The 16599-nt window shown below is 41.1% G+C and overlaps 1 protein-coding gene across 1 annotated transcript; it reads left to right on the top strand.

Annotated features, from left to right (window-relative positions):
* Window positions 1-3060: 3060 nt before the first annotated feature.
* Window positions 3061-5419, top strand: LOC139562372 (myelin and lymphocyte protein-like). The gene is made up of 4 exons (XM_071380064.1): window positions 3061-3327; window positions 4327-4491; window positions 4900-5031; window positions 5147-5419. Exons 1-4 carry the CDS (start codon window positions 3241-3243, stop codon window positions 5222-5224), a joined length of 462 nt encoding a protein of 153 aa, XP_071236165.1. The 5' UTR covers window positions 3061-3240; the 3' UTR covers window positions 5225-5419.
* The last annotated feature ends 11180 nt before the right edge of the window (window positions 5420-16599 follow it).

The following is a 16599-nucleotide window of genomic DNA, read 5'->3' as shown; positions in this document are numbered from 1 at the left end:
TGTATTTGTTTACAGGCCATGGAGACTCAGATTTTAATCTTTATTTTTTTTTAATGTTCTAGTTTCTGTTGACTTGTGTTTTGAAAAGCAGATATTGTCTCCATCTAATGTTGGGTCATTATCATGGAATGCGTGTGTGTGTGTGTGTCTGTCTGTCACAGGCGGTTGGTGGCACCTTAGTTGGGGAGGACGGGCTCATAGTAATGTCTGGAATGGAATAAATGGAATGGTATCGACACAACAAACACATTGTTTCCTTGTGCTTGATACCGTTCCATGTACTTCATTCCAGTCATTATTATGAGCTGTCCTCCCCTCACCAGCCTCCTGTGTGTGTGTGTGTGTGTGTGTGTGTGTGTGTGTGTGTGTGTGTGTGTGTGTGTGTGTGTGTGTGTGTGTGTGTGTGTGTGTGTGTGTGTGTGTGTGTGTGTAGGGGAAGGGGTATCAGGAAGGGGAAGAGTTCTTATGTACCAGGAACCAAAGAAGCGGAGGACCCTTGACAATCACTCTTGGATTGCACCTTATACATTTCAAGTTTTAATGTCACCTGCACAAGTACAGTGAAATGCCTTTCTTGCAGTAATCAATGCTCTAATCAATAACAATGTAATACTAAAAATAACGTAAGGTAGAACAGAAAATAAAAATAAAGGTAACAGACAAGATCCAATACATACCTTTCTTGGTCACATGACCCAATGCACTGTTTATAATAATAATCAAATAAATAACATCCACAGTTTTTTGGGGGGGGGATGTGCAAAAAGTAATCAATGTACGGGAATTTCTTTTTTCTTTTTTCGACACCCAACTTTTAACCTAACATGTTGACCTTTTTTTTACATTTCACGTTGAATTCATGTTAGTTGACAACTCAAACAAATGTAAATCAAACCGTGATGTTGAAATTACATCTGTGCCCAGTGGGATAGGACCTCCATCCTAAATAGGACTATATCTGACCACCTGTTAACCTCTACAGTTGAGCTTACATGCGCTCATGTGATTAGCATGAGGTTATAAGTAACAAGAACATTTCCCAGGACATAGACATATCTGATATGGGCAGAAAGCTTAAATTCTTGTTGATCTAACTGCACTGTCCAATTTACAGTAGCTATTATAGTGAAATAGTTAAATAATACCATGCTATTGGTTGAGGAGAGTGCACAGTTATGAACTTAAAAATGTATCAATAAACCAACTAGGCACATTTGGGCAGGGTTGATACAACATTTTCAACAGAAATGCAATGGTTCATTATATCAGTCTTGGATCAAACTGTGCACATACACTGCTGCCATCTTGTGGCCAATTGCGCCTAAACTGGAATAATACATTGTGGCCTTTCTCTTGCATTTCAAAGATGATGTATCTTTGTATTATCTTTTACCAGATCTAATGTGTTATATTCTCCTACATTAATTTCACATTTCCACAAACTTCAAAGTGTTTCCCTTCAAATGGTGTTAAGAATATGCATATCCTTGCTTCAGGTCCTGAGCAACAGGCAGTTAGATTTGGTAATGTCATTTTAGGTGAAAATTGAAAAAAAGGGTCCGATCCTTTTATTTAACCTTTATTTAACTAGGCAAGTCAGTTAAGAACAAATTCTTATTTTCAGTGAAGGCCTAGGAACAGTGGGTTAACTGCCTTGTTCAGGGGTAGAACGACAGATTTTTACCTCGTCAGCTCAGGGATTTGATATTGCAACCTTCACATTACTAGTCCAACACTAACCACTAGGCTACCTGCCACCCCAACCTTTCACCTTACAATGATTTGTTTAAAGGTGAGAATGTATAGGAAACGTGATATGAGGACCAAAACCGCTGGCCCAAGAAAGTTTATTCCCTTGGGAGAGCAGTTTCCAGTCTTAAGAACGTCAGATTTGTTACAATACTATAAATCGAATGATTCTTAATGAAAGGTCAAAAACAAGGAACTTGAGCTACGAGATGTGATACCATATACAGTATATATAGAATATATATATATTTTTTTTACATATCACTCATGACTGATAAAAATATGTAAATGTTTATCCATAATAAAGACAAACAATATATGAAGCCTGAATATCAGGTGCTAATAGCACCCCCAAGTGGTGGAGAGGTCACATAACACATTACACCTGTACTGCACCAACCAAAATATTCAGCTGAAAGTCTTTAAAGAACTACTTAGTTTGAATCCTACCATTAGTTCAAACACCAAGTTCAAGACCATATTAAGAGAACACTATTTAAATAAATGCCTGTCTGGCTTAAGACAGACAACACTATTGGAAGGATACCTTCTTTGGAGAGCTGTTCATGTGTGAATTAATGCTTCTTCAGACTACAAACTAGAGACTCCCTGCCAAGGGGTTGCCAAGTTGAGGTAAACAGTACACATAATTATTAATAACTCATAAGTTGACTAAAGGGACCATTAAAATATGATAACTATACACAATAAAGAGTCTGAAAATAGTCAAGGAGAGATAACATGGAAAGTCAGAGTACGGAAAAGTACAGCAGATATGTATACTTTGAGTTTACAAAGTCATTCACTGTTAAAAGCTCTTGAGTTCTTTGAATTCATCTTGCTGCATTGTTACCACCAAGTTTCGTTTTCATGATGCTTGTGGAAGGTGGTGACTATGTTAGTAGTTGCATGCTGGAATGTAGGCGGAAATGAACTGAAAGCTAAAACAGCAAGAGCCTCTGGAGCGAGCAGTGGACAGCTGCTGAGGAAATGATCACTATAAGTGTCATCAAAGCATGACATGTCCTGACAGCTCCTTCAAAAGTAATAGAACACAACACAAGCCATTTTGGAGAGTTTACTTGATTCATTAAAACAAGCTCAATGTATAGGAAGTTATCAATTGATGATCCATTTTTTGTTAGGGCAAATCATGTCGGAAATTACAAACTTTAGAAGCCTTTTTTAAACTGAAATACACGACAAGTTTGCATTTCCTGCTTTTCTTAACAACAAAAGAGTGATCAAATTCAGATCCTACATCTGTACACAAGCTGACACAACCAACTGGTATTTCAATGTAATGAAGAAAAAAAACGTCAAGAGAAAGCAGGAGGAGGAGGAACAGGTGTGGGTTAATGGGAGCAGGGCTTTAAAAAGCAGAATTGTTTAGGTCACAGGTCTCACTTTAGGGAGAACTGTGTTTGGCACACACCCACACCCACATCAACAAAACGCCAACACACAGGTAGACCTAGACACTTTGGGAATATGGCTTCCAGCACCTCCAGTAACCCTCTGCCCAGTGGCACCAGTGTGTTCACCACTGTTCCAGACCTCTTCTTCATCCCTGAGTTTGTGAGTACAGACAAATCAAATAGGTGTTCTGCTCTCAGCTGTGACTGGACTACTGGCATTGCTCTTTACTCTAGAAATATTCTTTACTCTAATGCCCTTCACATTTATCAGAGGGAGGTAAGACATTTGATTGTTCAAGGTAATATTTGGGTATGCATGCATGATGTAATTCAGAGTGCACTGAAAGGAGTATTACTTTAGAGTGGGAGACACTGTGTGTAGACTCATACCAAGCACTTCTTTGATTGCTGCAGCCTTCTTGGTCAGGTATCTCTTGTGAAAGAGACTATGTGTGACAATGGACTTTTCCTGGCTAAATAAATGTTGGTTTATTTCTGCTGGTAATTATTGCCATAGTATTTGAAAATATGTTGATTTCTGGTTTGTGAATATCAGCTAAATCCTTATCTGAAACCAAACTATGGTTATCGCTGTATCCAAACACCATTCATCCTCTCTTTACTGGCATGTTTGTTGAAGGAGGGGGCAGAATGTGTGTGAGTTTGGAAATGACCATGTACGACGGAGTGTCAGATTCTCTATGGAGAAATTGTGGCAGTGGTATCTAGTAAAAGTCGTATGATTATGGATGTTTTTGATGGAGGTAAAGAAAACAGAGCTCGTAACTGTTAGCCTACTGACTGTTGCATGCACTAGCTGTCACAGCCATTACTTGGGGAAATGTTCTATGCAAATGGTTGAACCCCTGACTAAATGAGCTTTAGTAAGTTAAAGCTATCAGACCTTGCCTAGAGGTGCATGTTTACTTACCCTGTTACTGTGGCCTGCTCTCTGTGGTCTTACCACAACACATGGAGTGACACTATTTGGGTGACATTAAGAAGTGGATGGCTGATTCAAACATCAAATCCCATGACTAACAACTTGTCAACTAAATGCATTGATGTTTACATTACGACCGTACGTGCTCTGTGTTCTCTCTCTCTCTCTCTCTCTCTCTCTCTCTCTCTCTCTCTCGTGCGCGTGAATGTGTGGTAGATATTCGGAGGTCTGGTGTGGACTCTGGTGGCCTCCACAAAGGTGCTGATTGCGAACCCTCAGGGCTGGGTGATGTTTGTCTCTGTGTTCTGCTTCATCTTCACTACTCTGTGGTTCCTCATCTTCATCAGTGGAGCCAATAAGAGCAGCATCTGGCCCACACTGGTGAGTCTGAGAGACATTCATACAGCCATCTTTGATAAAAGTGATTTACTCAAAAAGGATGATGGAACAGATTTTCTTCCCATCCTAAATGTCTAATCAAAAAGAATGATGATGATGGTGATGATGACGATGGTGATGATGATGATGAGAGTATAATGAACATTCTGTCTATTGAAAGGCTGTCGTGTTATAACAGGTAGTATAACAGGATGATGACTAACTCTCATGTTGCTACTCTCTCTCTCTCTCTCTCTCTCTCTCTCTCTCTCTCTCTCTCTCTCTCTCTCTCTCTCTCTCTCTCTCTCTCTCTCTCTCTCTCTCTCTCTCTCTCTCTCTCTCTCTCTCTCTCTCTCTCTCTCTCTCTCTCTCTCTCTCTCTCTCTCTCTCTCTCTCTCTCACACTCTTCAGGATGTTGTGTATCATTCCCTTGCAGCCTTCTTCTACCTCAGTGCAGCAGTGGTACAGGCCTATGTCACCATTAGTCTGAAATCATTTACCAGTACTTTCTTCAAAGAATACCAATTAGATATTGCTGCAGTGGTATGTTCCTTCACTCCTGTGATTCAAACAAAGTGTTCTTCAACTGAAGCTTACTGCATGTTCCTAGTGGTCCATCCCACTCCTCACCTTTCTGTATCTTGTATTTTTCCTGTAGGTGATGTGTTATGTGGTGACTCTGCTCTACGCCCTCCATGCCGTCTTCTCTACGATGAGATGGAAGAATTCCTCATGAAGACCAGCATCCACAAGACAACAGACAATGGGGCAACAGACATTAGCGAAGGCTTCGTATTGACATCAATTGTAATCTATACATATTCAAATATTTTTCTATATTATTTTCTTCCTGCAAATACCAGAAACCAATTTGGAGTGAAATGCATATACAATATAAATAAAATGATAAATAAATATATTTTATATTTAACCATGTGCCTGTTTCAGATGCTGAGGTAGAATAAATTGATTATGTATTACTATGTCCAGGTGTAGCAAAAACTATTACAACGATGTTAAATAAAAATGCTGATGTGAAGCAATGCATTTTGTTATGGTAGGGTAGACCTATTAGATGAACATAGGAACTGAAGAGGTCTTGGTGGCTGCTCTCGTGAAAAAAATTATACGCTTTCACCCCAACATAGTGTAGAGGCAAACAAAGGACTGAATTCCTCAGCAATGCATTTTGCACACACAGTTTTCTTTAGTCATTTTCTTGAACAAAAAGGTCAAGAGGTAATCTTATTTGTGTAGGGTAGGGTGTGTCCAGGTGGTGAAAGGTGGACTGCCTACCACAATGCCGCAGCAGGTTTTGCAAGTCATCTTTCTTACAAGGGAACACCTGTCGCCCCGTTAGTTCACTGTAAAAGTTGATAGCGAATAGTAGGCATAGTGCATTGATTGCAGAGTATGCAGCCTAGCCTATGGCATTCATTTGTTATGCTACAGAAATTACAAGGAATTTAGAATAGTATGGAAGGCTTTAGGCCAGGGGTGGACAGGGAACAGAAACACAACGGCCCATTTTGTCCCTTGAGGCCCCCATTATTTTCCAGATACTGATAATTTTAACCTCTCTTGGGTACGTTAGAGGTTAGCGTCCCACCTCTTCAACAGCCAGTGAAACTGCTGGGCGCCAAATTCAAATACAGAAATACTCATTATAAAAATTCAGAAAACAAAACATATTTTACATAGGTTTAAAGATTAACTTCTTTTGAATCCAACCACGGTGTCAGATTTAAAAAATGCTTTACGACGAAAGCATACCTTACGATTATTTGAGAACATAGCCCACTAGACAAATCATTACAAACAGTAATCAGCCAAGTAGAACAGTTACACAAGTCAGAAATAGAGATAAAATTAATCCCTTACCTTTGATGATCTTCATATGGTTGCACTCAGCAGACATTAATTTACTCAATAAATGTTCCTTTTGTTCGATAAAGTCTCTTTATATCCAAAAACCTCACTTTTGTTCGCGAGTTTTCTTCAGTAATCCACAGGCTCAAACGCAGTCAAAACAGGAAGACAAAAAAATCAAAATTGTATCCGTAAAGTTCATAGAAACGTGTCAAATGATGTTTATATTCAATCCTCAGGTTGTTTTTAGCCTAAATAATCGATAATATTTCAACCGGACAATAACGTTGTCAATTTAAAAGGTAAACAAGAAACGCACTCTCTCGGTCTCGCGCATGAAAAAGCTCTGTGACACGGCAGGGTCCACTCATTCAGACTGCTCTTACTTCTTCAGTTTTCAGAATACAAGCCTGAAACAATTTCTAAAGACTGTTGACATCTAGTGGAAGGCATAGAAACTGCAATTGAGTCCTAAGTCAATGGATACTGTAATGGCATTGAATAGAAAACTACAAAAAAAAAAAAAAAAATACTTCCTGAATGGATTTTTCTCAGGTTTCGCCTGCCAAATCAGTTCTGTTATACTCACAGACACTATTTTAACAGTTTTGAAAACTTTAGAGTGTTTTCTATCCAAATCTCCAGTTATATCCCGAGAAGCAGGCAGTTTAATTTGGGCATGCATTTCATCCAAAATTCCGAATTTTGCCCCCTACGGGAAGTTAAACACACCCAGGTTAGACAGGCCCGCTAGGCAAAAATTGGACCAGGCCTTCTGGCATTAGCTAGAAATGCCAGATGGCCAGTCTGCCCCAGCTTTGAGGGCTCCCGAGTGGCGCAGCGGTCTAAGGCACTGCATAAATTCAATTCCAAGATGGCATAGCAGTCAGACGTCCTTTTGTCCTCATCTTATCGTGTCCCGTATATATATATATTTACACCTTCCTTCGCATATCTTTTATATATTTTCTTTTCCAAAAACTCTACTTCAAAACGCTTTCCTGCAACCCGCCTCACCAATTACAAAAAAAAAAAATGATTTACCTCAAATCTGAAAATCCACAATAGAAGCTAGCCAGAAGCTAACCAGAAGCTAGCCAGAAGCTAACCTGAAGCTAGCCAGAAGCTAACCTGAAGCTACCCAGAAGCTACCCAGAAGCTAGCCAGTTTACTGGCTAACGTTAATATTTCAGCTAACCACGGTTTGTGGTCATCAGCTATTCCTTTAGCTCGATAATCTATCGCCACTTTTGTAGAACGCGACTCAGACCAGAACATACCGGACCTATTTTTCTCCATATCCCCGGATTTCAACCGCAAGCTCTGGACATTTACACCTTGATTTCGCAGCTAGCTAGCTGCTACCCGTGTAACTATTGTCAATCCCAGAGCAAACATCAATTATTCCGGAGCTAGCCAGCTGAAGAGTTCCATTCAGCCACTCCTGGGCTACAATCACCTATCCGGACCCGTTTTACTGCCAATGCGGAGCCCCACCAGGCCTTCACGACTGACTACCGACGTTATCTGCCCGAGGGAGTTATCCAACTGGCATCTCCATCGCGACGTTACCTGAACGCTCATCTGGGGCCCGCTAATCGTTAGCTGTCTTATCGGCTGCTATCTGAATAAGTCTATCGGACAATTTTTCTTGGGTCACTATAACTATATCTATTTTGCCAATTGGATTGATACCCCCCACCACACGGAACCCCACTAATCTACCGACGGAAACGCACAAGGTGGCTAAAAACAGACCTCCATCCTATGCTAGCTTGCTACCAATAGCCCGGCTAGCTGTCTGAATCGCCGGGACCCCAACCAACCTCTACTCACTGGACCCTTATGATCACTCGGCTAAGCATGCATCTCCTTAATGTCAATATGCCTTGTCCATTGCTGTTCTGGTTAGTGTTTATTGGCTTATTTCACTGTAGAACCTCTAGCCCTGCTCACTATACCTTATCCAACCTTTCAGTTCCACCACCCACATATGCGATGACATCACCTGGTTTCAATGATGTTTCTAGAGACAATATCTCTCTCATCATCACTCAATACCTAGGTTTACCTCCACTGTATTCACATCCTACCATACCTTTGTCTGTACATTATTCCTTGAAGCTATTTTATCGCCGACAGAAACGTCCTTTTACTCTCTGTTCTAGACGTTCTAGATGACCAATTCTCATAGCTTTTAGCCGTACCCTTATCCTACTCCTCCTCTGTTCCTCTGGTGATGTAGAGGTGAATCCAGGCCCTGCAGTGCCTAGCTCCACTCCTATTCCCCAGGCGCTCTCTTTTGATGGCTTCTGTAACCGTAATAGCCTAGGTTTCATGCATGTTAACATTAGAAGCCTCCTCCCTAAGTTTGTTTTATTCACTGCTTTAGCACACTCTGCCAACCCGGATGTTTTAGTCGTGTCTGAATCCTGGCTTAGGAAGACCACCAAAAAATTCTGACATTTTCATCCCTAACTACAACGTTTTCAGACAAGATAGAAGGGCCAAAGGGGGCGGTGTTGCAATCTACTGCAAAGATAGCCTGCAGAGTTCTGTCCTACTATCCAGGTCTGTTCCCAAACAATTTGAACTTCTACTTTTAAAAATCCACCTCTCTAAAAACAAGTCTCTCACTGTTGCCGCCTGCTATAGACCACCCTCTGCCCCCAGCTGTGCTCTGGACACCATATGTGAACTGATTGCCCCCCATCTATCTTCAGCGCTCGTGCTGCTAGGCGACCTAAACTGGAACATGCTTAACAGCCCAGCCATCCTACAATCTAAGCTTGATGCCCTCAATCTCACACAAATTATCAATGAACCTACCAGGTACCACCCCAAAGCCGTAAACACGGGCACCCTCATAGATATCACCCTAACCAACCTGCCCTCTAAATACACCTCTGCTGTTTTCAACCAAGATCTCAGCGATCACTGCCTCATTGCCTGCATCCGTAATGGGTCAGCGGTCAAACGACCTCCACTCATCACTGTCAAACGCTCCCTGAAACACTTCAGCGAGCAGGCCTTTCTAATCGACCTGGCCGGGGTATCCTGGAAGGATATTGATCTCATCCCGTCAGTAGAGGATGCCTGGTTATTTTTTTTTAAATGCCTTCCTCACCATCTTAAAGAAGCATGCCCCATTCAAGACATTTAGAACCAGGAACAGATATAGCCCTTGGTTCTCTCCAGACCTGACTGCCCTTAACCAACACAAAAACTTCCTATGGCGTTCTGCAATTAGCATCGAACAGCCCCGTGATATGCAACTTTTCAGGGAAGCTAGAAACCAATATACACAGGCAGTTAGAAAAGCCAAGGCTAGCTTTTTCAAGCAGAAATTTGCGTCCTGCAACACAAACTCCAAAAAGTTCTGGGACACTGTAAAGTCCATGGAGAATAAGAACATCTCCTCCCAGCTGCCCACTGAACTGAAGATAGGAAACACTGTCACCACCGACAAATCCACTATAATTGAGAATTTCAATAAGCATTTTTCTACGGCTGGCCATGCTTTCCACCTGGCTACCCCTACCCCGGTCAGCAGCACTGCACCCCCCACAGCTACTCGCCCAAACCTTCCCCATTTCTCCTTCTCCCAAATCCAGTCAGCTGATGTTCTGAAAGCGCTGCAAAATCTGGACCCCTACAAATCAGCCGGGCTAGATAATCTGGACCCTTTCTTTCAAAAATGATCTGTTGAAATTGTTGCCACCCCTATTACTAGCCTGTTCAACCTCTCTTTCGTGTCGTCTGAGATTCCCAAAGATTGGAAAGCAGCTGCGACCCTCCCCCTCTTTAAAAGGGGGGACACTCTTGACTCAAACTGCTACAGACCTATATCTATCCTACCCTGCCTTTCTAAGGTCTTCGAAATCAAGTCAACAAACAGATTACCGACCATTTTGAATCCCACCGTACCTTCTCCGCTGTGCAATCCGGTTTCCGAGCCGGTCACGGGTGCACCTCAGCCACGCTCAAGGTCCTAAACGATATCTTAACCGCCATCGATAAGAAACAATACTGTGCAGCCGTATTCATTGACCTGGCCAAGGCTTTCGACTCTGTCAATCACCACATCCTCATCGGCAGACTCGACAGCCTTGGTTTCTCAAATGATTGCTTCGCCTGGTTCACCAACGACTTCTCTGATAGAGTTCAGTGTGTCAAATCGGAGAGTCTGTTGTCCGGGCCTCTGGCAGTCTCTATGGGGGTGCCACAGGGTTCAATTCTTGGACCGACTCTCTTCTCTGTATACATCAATGATGTCGCTCTTGCTACTGGTGAGTCTCTGATCCACCTCTACGCAGACGACACCATTCTGTATACTTCTGGCCCTTCTTTGGACACTGTGTTAACTACCCTCCAGGCAAGCTTCAATGCCATACAACTCTCCTTCCGTGGCCTCCAATTGCTCTTAAAGACAAGTAAAAAATAAATGCATGCTCTTCAACCGATCGCCGCCTGCACCTGCCCGCCTGTCTAACATCACTACTCTGGACGGCTCTGACTTAGAATATGTGGACAACTACAAATACCTAGGTGTCTGGTTAGACTGTAAACTCTCCTTCCAGACTCACATCAAACATCTCCAATCCAAAGTTAAATCTAGAATTGGCTTCCTATTCCGCAACAAAGCATCCTTCACTCATGCTGCCAAACATACCCTTGTAAAACTGACCATCCTACCAATCCTCGACTTCGGTGATGTCATTTACAAAATAGCCTCCAATATCCTACTCAATAAATTGGATGCAGTCTATCACAGTGCCATCCGTTTTGTCACCAAAGCCCCATATACTACCCACCACTGCGACCTGTACACTCTTGTTGGCTGGCCTTCGCTTCATACTCGTCGCCAAACCCACTGTCTCCAGGTCATCTACAAGACCCTGCTAGGTAAAGTCCCCCCTTATCTCAGCTCGCTGGTCACCATAGCAGCACCCACCTGTAGCACACGCTCCAGCAGGTATATCTCTCTGGTCACCCCCAAAACCAACTCTTCCTTTGGCCGCCTCTCCTTCCAGTTCTCTGCTGCCAATGACTGGAACGAACTACAAAAATCTCTGAAACTGGAAACACTTATCTCCCCCACTAGCTTTAAGCACCAGCTGTCAGAGCAGCTCATAGATTACTGCACCTGTACATAGCCCATCTATAATTTAGCCCAAACAACTACCTCTTTCCCTACTGTATTTATTTATTTATTTTGCTCCTTTGCACCCCATTATTTCTATCTCTACTTTGCTCATTCTTCCACTGCAAATCAACCATTCCAGTGTTTTACTTGCTATATTGTATTTACTTCGCCACCATGGCCTTTTTTTTGCCTTCACTTCCCTTATCTCACCTCACTTGCTCACATTGTATATAGACTTATTCTTCTACTGTATTATTGACTGTATGTTTGTTTTACTCCATGTGTAACTCGGTGTTGTTGTATGTGTCGAACTGCTTTGCTTTATCTTGGCCAGGTCACAACTGTAAATGAGAACGTGTTCTCAACTTGCCTACCTGGTTAAATAAAGGTGAGATAAATAAAAAATAAATTAAAATCTCAGTGCAAGAGGTGTCACTACAGTCCCTGGTTCAAATCAAGACTGAATCACATTTGGCCGTGATCGCGAATCCCATAGGGCATCGCACAATTGGCCCAGTGACATCTGGGTTTGGCCGAGGTAGGCCATCATTGTAAATAAGAATTTGTTCTTGACTGACTTGCCTAGTTAAATAAAGGTTTAAAATAAAATGCAGGCTGTTGAATAACATTGTAAAACACTCATTACATAGTAATAGGTATGCCTTACTTGTTTCTTTGGAAAAGCACCACACCAACAGTTTGTCAATTAAATAGGGGGGGGGCGCTGTTTTCACTTTTGAAAAAATCGTGCCCAAATTAAACGGCCTCGTACTCTGTTCTAGATCATACAATATGCATATTATTATTACTATTGGATAGAAAACACTCTGAAGTTTCTAAAACTGTTTGAATTATATCTGTGAGTAAAACAGAACTCATTTGGCAGCAAACTTCCATACAGGAAGTGAAAAATCTGAAAACGAGGCTCTGTGTCAGGGCCTGCCTATTCAACTGGCTTTTATTTATGGATCTGTATGCACTTCATACGCCTTCCACTAGATGCCAACAGGCAGTGGAAGGTTGAATGGGGTGTCTAGCTTGATCTGAGGCCGAATAAGAGCTTTTGGAGTGACAGGTCTGCCCTTTTGTCTGTTTTCGACGGCGCGCGAGGGAGCTCCACATTGTCTTCTGAAAAGCGTTCGGTATACACTACCAATTGCTCCGGCTCTCATTTTATTGGATACATATGAGAAGAACATCATAAAGTAGGATTTTCAACCGAGTTTGACCAGTTTATTCAAAGTTTATTGGGAATTTTGGAATTTTTCGTTCCAAGCGCCAAGAGATGATGGGCATGTTCGCGCCACATGGCTAGCCAAAGTTGCTAATTCGACAGAAGAAATGGACATTCTAAAACCAAACAACGATTTATTCTGGACCTAGGACTCCTTGCACAACATTCTGATGGAAGAACAGCAAAAGTAAGACAACATTTATGATGTTATTTCGTATTTCTGTGTAATATGTTGACTCCAACATGGCGGAGAATAGGTGAGCGCTGTCTCACATCAACGCATGCTGTATGTTGTGGTAAAGTTATTTAAAAAAATCTAACACAGCGGTTGCATTAAGAACCAGTGTATCTTTCATTTGCCATACAACAAGCATTTTTATGTAAAGTTTATGATGAGTTCTTTGGTCAGATTAGGTGAGTGTCCAAAATATCTCCGGACATTCTGGTGAATTGTTGCTACGTATTCACAATGTATAACCACGATTTGCAGCTCTAAATATGCACATTTTCGAACAAAACATAAATGTATTGTATAACATGATGTTATAAGACTGTCATCTGATGAAGTTGTTCAAGGTTAGTGATTAATTTTATCTCTATTTTGTCGGTTTTGTGAAAGCTATTTTGGCGGGGAGTAAATGGCGTTGTGTGTTTGGCTATTGTAGTGAGCTAATAGAAATATATATTGTGTTTTCGCTGTAAAACACTTAAAAAATTTGAAATATTGGCTGGATTCACAAGATGTTTATCTTTCATTTGCTGTACACCATGTATTTTTCATAAATGTTTTATGATGAGTATTTATGTATTTCACATTGCTCTCTGTAATTATTCTGGCTGCTTTGGTGCTATTTGTGATGGTGGCTGCAATGTAAAACTATGATTTATACCTCAAATATGCACATTTTCGAACAAAACATAAATGTATTGTATAACATGATGTTATAAGACTGTCATCTGATGAAGTTGTTCAAGGTTAGTGATTAATTGTATCTCTATTTCTGGGTTTTGTGAAAGCTACCTATGCGGTGGAAACATGGTGAAAACATGCCGTTGTGTGTTTGGCTATTGTGGTTAGCTAATATAAATACATATTGTGTTTTCGCTGTAAAACATTTTAAAAATCGGAAATGATGGCTGGATTCACAAGATGTTAATCTTTCATTTGCTGTATTGGACTTGTGATTTCATGAAAATTATATTATATGATATCCCTGTCCCGTTAGGCTAGGCTATGCTAGTCAGCTTTTTTGATGAGGATGCTCCCGGATCCGGGATGGGTATCACTGAAAGGTTGCGTGGGCTGATAATATGTTGTGTTGGATGTTCTCACAGTGAAACTTTATTCCTCTCTTTATTTATTCCATTCCACATGTAGGCATGATCTCTTAATTTTTTGTTGTTGTCTATTGTTAGTGCCTGATCATGATGCCTCACAGACATCATTCCATAAGAGGCAGATACCGCTTATTTAAGTGTTACATCACAGAAGGAATGCAATCATTCTTTGGTGAAAACAAAATACATAATTTTCTGTCCCTTTTTTGTACTATGTGTTTTTTGTAATATGCTCTGCAGTACAAGTTGCTTTTGTACAGTAGACTTTAAATACTTTAAATATATAAAACCAATGAATTATTATTATTACTTGGTCTTTCAGGGGGCTTCATTCAAAATCTGGATTTGACACCTGCAAGAAACCCAGTAAACATGTAAAGTCTCTCTTCATCTCAAAGCTGTCTCCCAGAGAATGCTTCAACACTCTAGAGTACGTGTGAAACTCATTCCACGGAGGGCCGAGTGCCTGCGGGTTTTCGCTCCACACTTGTACTTGATTGATGAATGAAGGTCAGTGATTAGTTAGAAACTCCCCTCACCTCGTTGTTTAGACACAAATTGAAAGGAGGAACCAAAGACAAGCAGACACTCGGCCCTCCATGGAACGAGTTTGACACCCCTTCTCCAGAGTCTAAGCCAGGAAGAAGGAATTGTAACGTCACAATCATTTTCTTCATCTCAAGGCAGTCTCTCAAAGAATGCTTCAATGGAATCCTCCATTGTCCTTTCTATTAGAACATACTGAACAAAAATATAAAGGCCACATGCAACAATTTCAAAGATTTTACTGAATTACAGTTAATTTAATGAAATCAGTCAATTGAAATGAATGAATTAGGCCCTAATCTATGGATTTCACAAGACTGGAAATAAAGATATGCATCTGTTGGTCACAGATACTTTTAAAAAATGTAGGGGCGTGGATCAGAAAACCAGTCAGTATCTGGTGTGACCACCATTTGCCTTATGCAACACGCTGTCGTGCATGTCGATCCAGAGCATCCCAAACATGCTCAATGGGTGACATGTCTGATGAGTATGCAGGCCATGGTAGACCTGTAACATTTTCAGCTTCCAAGAATTGTGTACAGATCCTTGCCACATGGGGCCGTGCATTATCATGCTGAAACATGAGGTGATTGCAGCAGATGAATGGCACGACAATGGGGCTCAGGATCTTGTCACGGTATCTCTGTGCATTTAAGTTTCCATCAATAAAATGCAATTGTGTTTGTTGTCCGTAGCTTATGCCTGGCCATACCAAAACCACACCACCACCATGGGGCACTCTGTTTACAACGTTGACATCAGCAAACAGCTCACTCACACGACGCCATACATGTGATCTGCGGTTGTGAGACCTGTTGGACGTACTGCCAAATTATCTAAAACGAAATTGGAGGCGGCTTAGGGTAGAGAACTTAACGTTCAATTCTCTGCAAATGCTCTGGTGGATATTCCTGCAGTCAGCATTCCAATTGCACGATCCCTCAAAACGTGAGACATCTGTGGCATTGTGTTGTGTGACAAAACTGCACAGTTTAGCGTCCTTTTATTGTCCCCCTGCACAAGGTGCAACTGTGTAATGATAATGCTATTTAATCAGATTATTGATATGCCACACCTGTCAGGTGGATGGATTAACTTTGCAAAGGGGAAATACTCACTAACAGGGATTAACTTTTACTGCCTCAGAAACCCGGATCCGGGAGCACCCCCCACCCCCCACACACTGATTAGCATAGATAGCATAGCTTCAGAAGTAGATAGTAGCATCTAAATATCATTAAATCACAAGTCCAAGACACCAGATGAAAGATACAGATCTTGTGAATAAAGCCACCATTTCAGATTTTTAAAATGTTTTACAGGGAAGACAAAATATGTAAATCTATTAGCTAAACACGTTAGCAAAATACACCACTATTCTAACTCCATCAGTTTCTTACTCCTTCAGGTGCTATCACCAATTCGGCTCAACTAAGATATTGATAGCCAATAACCTATAAAAAAAACCATCAGATGACAGTCTGATAACATATTCATGGTATAGGATAGTTTTTGTTAGAAAAAAGTGCATATTTCAGGTAGAAATCACAGTTTACAATTGCACCGACCATCACAAATCCACTAGAATTACTAGATAGAGCAACGTGTATGACCAATTTACTCATCATAAAACATTTCATAAGAATAGACAAAGCATAGCAATGGAAAGACCCAGATCTTGTGATTCCAGACAATATTTCAGATTTTCTAAGCGTTTTACAGCGAAAACACAATAAATCGATAAGTTAGCATACCACATGTGAAAACGTTACCAGAGCATCGATTCCAGGCAAAGAGCGCTATAACGTAATCACCGCCAAAAGATATTAATTTTTTCACTAACCTTCTCAGAATTCTTCCGATGACACTCCTGTAACATCATTTTACAACATACATATACAGTTTGTTCGAAAAGGTGCATATTTAGCCATACAAAACCGTGGTTACACAATGAAAATACTAGGAAATCAAGCCT

This window comes from Salvelinus alpinus, chromosome 32, assembly GCF_045679555.1.
Source record: "Salvelinus alpinus chromosome 32, SLU_Salpinus.1, whole genome shotgun sequence".
NCBI lineage: Eukaryota > Metazoa > Chordata > Actinopteri > Salmoniformes > Salmonidae > Salvelinus > Salvelinus alpinus.
This window is presented reverse-complemented; position numbering and strand designations above follow the sequence as displayed.

What these genes read in the sequence shown, in the direction of transcription:
- LOC139562372 (XM_071380064.1), top strand. Translation starts at nt 3,241, where the DNA reads ATGGCTTCCAGCACCTCCAGTAACCCTCTGCCCAGTGGCACCAGTGTG. An exon ending in GCAGCATCTGGCCCACACTG is followed by an intron (nt 4,492 to 4,899) that starts GTGAGTCTGAGA and finishes CACACTCTTCAG; the next exon opens with GATGTTGTGTATCATTCCCT. An exon ending in AATTAGATATTGCTGCAGTG is followed by an intron (nt 5,032 to 5,146) that starts GTATGTTCCTTC and finishes TTTTTCCTGTAG; the next exon opens with GTGATGTGTTATGTGGTGAC.